This window comes from Anthonomus grandis, chromosome 7 (assembly GCF_022605725.1).
Source record: "Anthonomus grandis grandis chromosome 7, icAntGran1.3, whole genome shotgun sequence".
Taxonomy (NCBI): domain Eukaryota; kingdom Metazoa; phylum Arthropoda; class Insecta; order Coleoptera; family Curculionidae; genus Anthonomus; species Anthonomus grandis.
The window spans coordinates 3,414,992-3,423,940 of NC_065552.1; the positions used below are offsets into that span (position 1 = coordinate 3,414,992).

The window sequence follows — 8,949 nt, forward strand, 5'->3', positions numbered from 1 at the left end:
AAAATAAACTTTTCGAAATTCAATTTTCTCGTTTGCTATTGGTCCAAGTCGTTGCTACGGTTCTAATTCGCCTGTCAAAATCAGCTGATCTACCATAACCGTCAAAGATATTTTGAGGTTATATGACCGAAAATATTTTTCAACGACAAAAAAACCAAAAAAAAAGTAATGAACGAACTAAAATAACTTTACGAATAAGAAAGGTGACACCACGCCTCTCTTTGTATAAGCACAAGAGGCGTATATTCGAAGAAATGCAATGAACTCATTGCCATATGCTAAAGTGTCCAACTCATTCTACAAAAGCACTCAACCATGTACATTTTAAGGTGTCTTTTAATTTTTGCCTGTTTCATTTATAGTGTCTGCAGTGAGAACGAGGTAGTCACAAACACATCTAAACCAGAAAAGGTAATAATAACTCAAGTGCAATTCAAGAATGTGTCCACCGATGTTCCTTTGGTGAAGAAATACTCGGGAAGAGAACAAGATGTTGTTAAAGTGGTGCCTGCTAATACCATAGATAATGATGTACCTAATACTCTGATCAATTCCGTTATTAAAGGCAATGTGAGCATCAATGGAACAATAGGTAAGATTCAATGTAAATCGCACATCACCATTTTTTTGTTTAAAAATTTCCTTGGTTCTATAAACTTAATACATCCTAGTCCTTAATGCTTGCCAAACTGAGATAGTTTTAGCAAGTTTTTATACCTCCAATTTATATGGTGTCACTAATTCATAGTCTAATCTGATTATCTCTGTCAAAAATTGACATCATTATCTATAAAGCCATTAATTAGGTAGAAATTTTTTTTTTTGAAAACACTTTTATATTACAATAAGACTAACAATTAAAAAAAGTCTACACAAAAACCATAGTTAGGTATATACAAATAAATTGTAAGTAGATTACTATAAATAAATTTTAGAAAAATTAGCCACACAATTATTCTGATTAATTAGAAGTATTCTTTTAGTTTTATTAAAAAAGTTTTAACATTTTGAATATTTCTCAAATTATTAGGTATCCTATTAAATGCTTTAGACACAGAGTACATTGGTCTATTCAATCCAATTATTGTTCTATTATATGTGTCATATAAATTTAACTGTTGCAATACATTTTTCAAACTCCATTAACTTATTTAATTTAAAAACTTTAAGCTCACTATAGAGCCACTATAGTAAGTATATCATACTGAAATAATATTTTAAGGACCAGATTTGGACATTTTCAAATTTGGTCTTAGAACAGGTTCCCCATATAGGCAACAAATATCTGAGGTGGGACAAGAAAAAGGCATTATAGATATTCATTTTTGTATTGTCTGTTTCGGCTTCTATATATACAGGGTATCATTGCATTTATTTCAGATGTTATTTTGTTTATATGAGTTTGCCAATTCAATGACAGATCAATATTCAGACCGAGATATTTCATAAAAGTAACTTTCTCCAGGTTGATCCCATTTATGTTTAGTTGAATATTACCTACTTATTTGTTTCGCTTATTTATTCATGTATTGTCGAACAGGAAAATCCCAATACAAAATACAACTCAACTAACAAACTTAAACAAACTATGCATATAAGAAGAGTAAAACCACCCGAAAGCAATTATGAGTAAATATTAAAAAACTGACCCAAAGCACCCAAAGCTTACCTAATACTGATCAAATCAAGAATTCTAATGAATTAACTGTAATCAATTGAGAACCAATAATCTATGCTGCAGAAAATAATGCTTGCATCACTTAAGTGTGTTAAACCATAAACAGGCTCGGTATAAAGGAGCATTTCTGCTTAAGTTGGTACAGGTACTCTCAACTGGCCTTCTTGTGTGTATAGGAGGTACAAAAAAATTTAATTTACCCAAAAGGTCTGGAGCATCAATTTTATTGCAGCAGCGTTTAAATAGAAAAAGTTGGCTGTTTAGTATGACACATTAACCGATTTACCGCCAAGGATAGAAATAAAACTTAAAATTTTTAAATTATATTTTTTAATTATGAAAACACATTATAGAAACACATATGTGAAATCAAAAAAGAAATAAATCTGCTACTTTCTGAAATAAGTGGTGTTGCGTAAACGCATTAACGGCCTATAGTGTTAAATGATATTGCCAAAAACAGTCAGCGTGTAAATAAATAGTGCAACGCTCACAAATATAAATTGTTTGACTTCTACATACACGACATCTTCTTCGGGAGTCAGTCCTACTGATTACATGTCCAGAGTGATCAACCGTCACTTCACTGGGTGGTTCTAATGGAACTGGTGTAGCGACAAAGTTCTTTGTTTTTAATAACGGCGATGAATGATTTAAAATTCAGTTGTGAGATTTTATTGTGATTCACCGTGTTGTAGAGTTTCCAGGAATTGACAAGGGTACTGTCTATTGTATTTTTAAATAACATAGACAGTACGAACGGGTAAGAAATGGCCACCACCATTTCTTACCTATCACACCGATTCTATAATTTGCCACGCCATTATCATGTGAATCTACTCCTCCCATGTATTTATTATATCTTGAAATTACAGCTGGTTGTGCGATTGACACTTCTTTTTTCGATTTTCTATTATATCTTTTAGCAGAAGTAAGAGGTTCTACATGATAATGGGTACTAATTGCTAGACTTGTCTGGACACACTTGTGACAGGCAATTTCAGTTATTCGGCCGGTGATGCGAGAACGCAACAGCATAATTTATGACCTAATTAGGAAAACCCTGGTTCAACTAGGCCCCTGTTTTCAATTTTATGGTCTAGTTTGGAATGTAATTAGTGTTAAAAAAATACAAAACTTTAAAAATAAAAACATTAAATAAGAGTATCTGATTTTTCAAAATGTGCGGCCATATATAAGAAAAAATCCGGCTTTTTAAAAAATTCGTGCAAGAAAGCAAATGAAAAAAATGGTTCAAATTTAATTCTGTCACTTTTGTTCAACCTTGCGTCAATGGTACCAGCTCATATTTCAGGCGAAAAAAGCACTATTTTTTTGTAAATAAATCATTAGTGCAGTGTTGCGTATACGCATCACTGGCCATAAATGGGTTATTAAGGGATAAAAACCTTCAGCTTTGAAGCTTAAATTCTCTGAAAATTTACGTTTTACATACTCGACCCTGTTAATATGTACCTCATCATTAGGGAACCATACTATTGCAGCAATGCAGCATAAAGCAATTTAGATTTTATCAACCTATTATATAAAGCAATAAGGGTTTCTAAATTCAGAAAATCTTTTGTGGGTCTAATAATAAAACCAAGTGTTTTTAATGATGCTTTCACAACTTCAACTATGTGTTTACTGAATGTGAGTCTGTTGTCAATTTCCACCCCCAAGTCCCTAGTAGAACTAACTTGTTCAAGAGCAAAATTACTCAGGTTGTAGTTAAAATTAAATTCATTGTGAAGGTTGGAGATAATTTGTTTTTTTGTTTGAAGAGCATATATTTGGTTTTGTCTATATTAATTTTTAACCTGTTGTAAACTAGCCATTTATAGTACAAGCTCAGATCAGCATTAATAAGTTGTGCCAACTCTTGTTCATTTCCTCCTGTACATACAAGAGCCGTATCATCTACAAACGCAAAATATCCAGCTCACAGGTGGGCACACCTCAAACTCAAAACATACAATAAGGGCCCTAATACAGAGCCTTGAGTCATTCCATACCTGTTTGAAGACAATTCATTAGCTACAGCCTCGCAGGAAAAATATTGACTTCTGTCTTATATGACATCTTATAGCTCTCAATTAGATTTAAAAGGAGGTTTCCAAATCTCATGAGCCTTAACTTTTTTAACAAAATATCGAAACTTACTACATCAAAGGCCTTCTCTAAGGCAATGAATACCAGAACTACAATTTCCCCCTTATCTAGGGACTTTGATATATAGCTAAGAAAATAAAATGCTGCCGCGACAGTACTGCTATTTTCAATAAAACCAACAGTAATGGGTCTGTAGTTATTTATCTGATCCTTGTCGCCGGATTTAAATATTGGAGTAATTTTATTCTTTTTTAATTCATTAAGATGCACACCAGTATTAAAGACGTTATCTATTAATTTTGTAATATTTATAATATAATAATTTAAATTAATTATTTCCCATACTGAAATGCATTTCAAGGCTAATGTTTTTGTCTCTTCTGTAGTGCACATGTGTTTGTAAAAAAGTAACATAAGACAATTTAGACATTTTATTAAATCAATCAATATATGCTTTATTGTAATGAAAATAAATTTGTTGATAAAGCTGTAAAAAGAGAAAATATCATCTCAAAAAAAATTACTTTCTAGAAGCATATTTGTCTTAATAATATATATATATATCTATTGCATGCCTAATATCTTCACCTATAATCGTTAAAGAACTGCCTTTAGTCTATGTACTTTTGATTATGTATGATTTATTCCAGAAAAATCTGAGACCATCAAACCTGTTAAAGAAAAAACGAATGTCCTCAGTGACACATTACCGGTCCCCCCGGTGGAACACCATGGAAAAATCGTCCCAAAAAAAGGAGTAAATCTCTCAGAGGCTCCCCCTATACTTCCCCCGAACATTTCAGTTTCGGTTGGTCCCCTAGTGGATAAAAGTAACAGCAGTGCCAAAGTTAACGTGACCGATGTGCCGAAGAAACCTTTATTCACCGAACCGGAAGACGATACCAACCTAAACATAACCGACAATAAGGAACATGAAAATATTTTGACCATCGATCAAATCGATCCTGTTATGGCCAATAAGAAGTCCAATCGTTCCGATTATGTGGTTCTTATTGTGGCAGTCATTCTGTCGGTGCCACTAATTGCATTTTTAATGTCCATCATTTATAAAAGGAGCCAGGATTGGTGGCAGCACCGTTATTATAAGAGGATGGATTTTCTTATTGAAGGGATGTACCATAACTAATCTTATGGCCAAACTAGCACAAACCGGTGCATTTTTATGCATTTTTTTTTTTAAGTTTTTATCAGCTGGTGGATTACCTAATATTTCAAATGCTGTTATTAAGTGAGTGCCTTATTGCAATATTATTCTTGTGATACTTTTATTAATTAACATGTAAGTGTATTTTTGTAAGGAGAATGACAATATAATTGTAACATTAATTATAACTCCGTTGAATAAAAAGAATATAAAAGTTGCATATGAATGGTCACTTATCTTTTGTGTGATTTGCGTTATTTTTTGGTGAACTTATTTTCATAATACGACAATAGGGTTTTGTTTCTGTGATTATCTGAATACATATCATTAAATTTTTACGTATTTTTAATACTTTCCAATGGGAATTGGAAACCGTAGACAAAATTCGAGGTAAATTTCAACCTGTTCTTTGGTTATTGTACTGCTACTATGTTACATTCTCTGTTTCTTCTGCAGAAGAGAGATGTTAGGGTCTTATCATGTGCAGACTACTACCTCTATATTATGATCTTATTTTGTTTGAAACGTTTCGTCACTGTCATTCTAATACCTTCCAACAAAGGTCTAATATACATAATTACCAAACACGTTCTAGACAAAACCTTTAGGTACCTTAGTCTCAGAGCACTAAGTAGAAATACTATTTTCCATTATGGAAAGCTCATGTATAATTTATTGACTATAAGGATTCGCAACTTGAATAGACGAAAATTTAATATTGTCATTAAAAAAGTTTTATTGAGATCTGCTAATTATTCTTTCACATAATTTCTTGTCTTTTCTTCTATACCTATGTTGCAGAACCTTAATGACTTGTACGTTACGTGCATATATACAGATCGTGTTATCGTGAGCTACGTATTACCCAAAATAATGGCAACACCGCTTGGTTGCGGCTTGCAGGCGGCGGAATTTTTCGTTTAGTGGTTCTTGACGGTAGAACGTCAAGAATCACTTGAGGCGTATAGAATCAAACCCCGCTAACTCCACTTTTGTCCAAAAATGATATTTTGATTTAATTTCACAGCTAATTTGCCAATGAATCTGGTCGTGTGAATCTTAACTTTCAAAACACGCTAAAAGAGGTCTAAAATATGGCAGAAACATCGCGTTTATTTTCAAAACCCGCTAACTCCCTGCACATGTTACAATCAAATCCCGCCAACTCCATTTTGACCAATGACGTTGCTCTATTAGATACGAGCACATGTTTATGTATCATTGCATCAGTTGATGTTTAGATTTCTATCGTGCAGGATCTGAGTTATTGCTTTTAGTGATTTTTATAAATAAGTTTTAAATATAAATATGGATGAGTATAATAAACCCGTACAAAAATGTACACCGAACAAAGCCCGAAAATGTTTAGTAAACAAATCCAACCGAAAATCAGAGAAGCAAAAGATTGAGAGGTAAGTCCTATTGTGTAATTTTGGTAAAAATGTGTTTCTAAGTGTATTTTTATACAGGGTGTCATTGAAATGGTGTAAAAAAATTCGGGGGGTGATAGTACTCCTAAAAATTTTAAAAAAAGTTCCTATAACTATAGGGCGGAAAATGCATATTAAGGGAGTTAGGGGCACTGAAAGGGTAAATTTAAAAAACGGTTTTTTGAAATTGTAGGCTTAAAAAATGAGATAAAATTTCGAAAAAAAATCCTCTGCCATAAATTTTGACCCAAAATCAAATGGTGATACTGAAAAATAATTTGGAAAATCGGAAAGGGTAGTTTTTGCAAGGGTAGGGGGTTAATTCGTGAATAACTTTTTTTAGGTTATTTTCTTCGCAACGTGGGTTCATTTTTTAAAAACTACATACTTTTTCCTACAAAAAAGGTACTCTTGTTGCACATCGCCCAGAACGATGGTTTTCGAGAAAATTGAAGGCAAAAAGTTTGCTCTGATGGGCTGCTAACTGGTTAAACAACATAAACCTATGAAAGTTATGGGGTTTCAAAAGTAAACAAGTAGTTATCAAATAATTAATTGAAAAATCTAAATTTCATGATTTTTAAAACATCGTATTGCTTTAAAAAAACGAAATAAACCAATTACCAAAATTCCTTATTAAATGCATACTTATTTGATTCATTAGCCTAGTTTACACCGCGAGTACCAAATATTCAGTACGCGGACTAAAACCTCTACATATTCTCAAACCTATTAAGTCACAATTTGGAATAATTTACGTGTAAACTTGTCAACTCGCGCACGTTGAGTTTGAGAATAGGGGATTGGGTCCGCGTATTGAATATTTGGTACTCGCGGTGTAAACTAGGCTAATGAATCAAATAAGTATGCATTTAATAAGGAATTTTGGTAATTGGTTTATTTCGTTTTTTTAAAGCAATACGATGTTTTAAAAATCATGAAATTTAGATTTTTCAATTAATTATTTGATAACTACTTGTTTACTTTTGAAACCCCATAACTTTCATAGGTTTATGTTGTTTAACCAGTTAGCAACCCATCAGAGCAAACTTTTTGCCTTCAATTTTCTCGAAAATCATCGTTCTGGGCGATGTGCAACAAGAGTACCTTTTTTGTAGGAAAAAGTATGTAGTTTTTAAAAAATGAACCCACGTTGCGAAAAAAATAACCTAAAAAAAGTTATTCACGAATTAACCCCCTACCCTTGCAAAAACTACCCTTTCCGATTTTCCAAATTATTTTTCAGTATCACCATTTGATTTTGGGTCAAAATTTATGGCAGAGGATTTTTTTTCGAAATTTTATCTCGTTTTTTAAGCCTACAATTTCAAAAAACCGTTTTTTAAATTTACCCTTTCAGTGCCCCTAACTCCCTTAATATGCATTTTCCACCCTATAGTGATAGGAACTTTTTTTAAAATTTTTAGGAGTACTATCACCCCCCGAATTTTTTTACACCATTTCAATGACACCCTGTATACTCAAGTCAGGATCTTTTTGCAAGTAAGCGTTTTTTTGTCGAAAATCTAAACTAGGACATTTTTTAAAATTGTTAATTGCTACTTTGATAACTACAATTAGGGGCACATTAAAATTTGTTAAAATAAGAATGTATAAGTTTAATTTTGTATAATTTGTAAGTAAAATGAAAAGCCGGTTCGTTGTAATCTCAATAATATGTCACTTTCAACTTATTTTTAGATACAAGCCTAAAAGACCACCGGGTGTCCCAAGCTGTAATCATGCAACGAAGAGCTTCCGATGCAGCACTCTAACCAAATTTGACATATCTGATTTTCACTCAAAGTTTTATGCTACTCCTGCAAAAATTGATCAAGATAATTATATTGTGAAGTATACCAACGTTCAATTGCCACAGCGGAAGCGCCCAAAGAATAGTTCGAGGCAAGTGAGAAAATTAAGTTACAAATTTTTTGTAAGGAATAGAAGCGGAAAAATAATTCCAGTTTGCAAACCTGCGTTTCTGAGTATACTGGATATTAATAAAGATAGAGTTTATGGAGTTTTAAAAAGACATTTTGAAAGTGGGCAAATGGCACATGAAAACCGGGGTGGAGATCATAAAAGCAAGAAATATCAATGTAGGCGAGAGACAATTCAGTTCTTTTTGGAATCTTTGAAATGTCAGGATTCACATTATTGCAGGTCAAAGAGTTCTTGTCGTGTATATTTGCCGTCAGAACTAAACATCAGAAAACTGTACCAAATGTATTCAAATTCAGCACTTGACAATGTCAGTGTTAAAGAATCATTTTTTAGACGTGAATTTTGTACAAAATATAACATTGGCTTCGGTTCTCCGAGGACTGATGTATGTTCCACGTGCATTCAGATAAGTGAAAAAATAAAGCTGGCGAGAGATGATCCTCCTAGAAAAGCTACACTGATGGCTGAAAAAACAGTGCATAAACTTAAGGCACAAGCTTTTTTTGCATTACTAAAGGAAGAAAAGCCTGAAATGATAACATTATCATTTGACTGCCAAAAGAATTTGCCAGTTCCAAAACTTCCAGACCAACAGGCATATTTTTCAAAGCAATATA

At 32.7% G+C, this 8,949-nt stretch overlaps 1 protein-coding gene across 1 annotated transcript; it reads left to right on the top strand.

The window, feature by feature from the left end:
* Window positions 1–87: 87 nt before the first annotated feature.
* Window positions 88–5,173, top strand: LOC126738347 (uncharacterized). The gene is made up of 2 exons (XM_050443619.1): window positions 88–592; window positions 4,441–5,173. The coding sequence occupies exons 1-2, from the start codon at window positions 316–318 to the stop codon at window positions 4,935–4,937; spliced, it is 774 nt and encodes a 257-aa protein (XP_050299576.1). The 5' UTR covers window positions 88–315; the 3' UTR covers window positions 4,938–5,173.
* The last annotated feature ends 3,776 nt before the right edge of the window (window positions 5,174–8,949 follow it).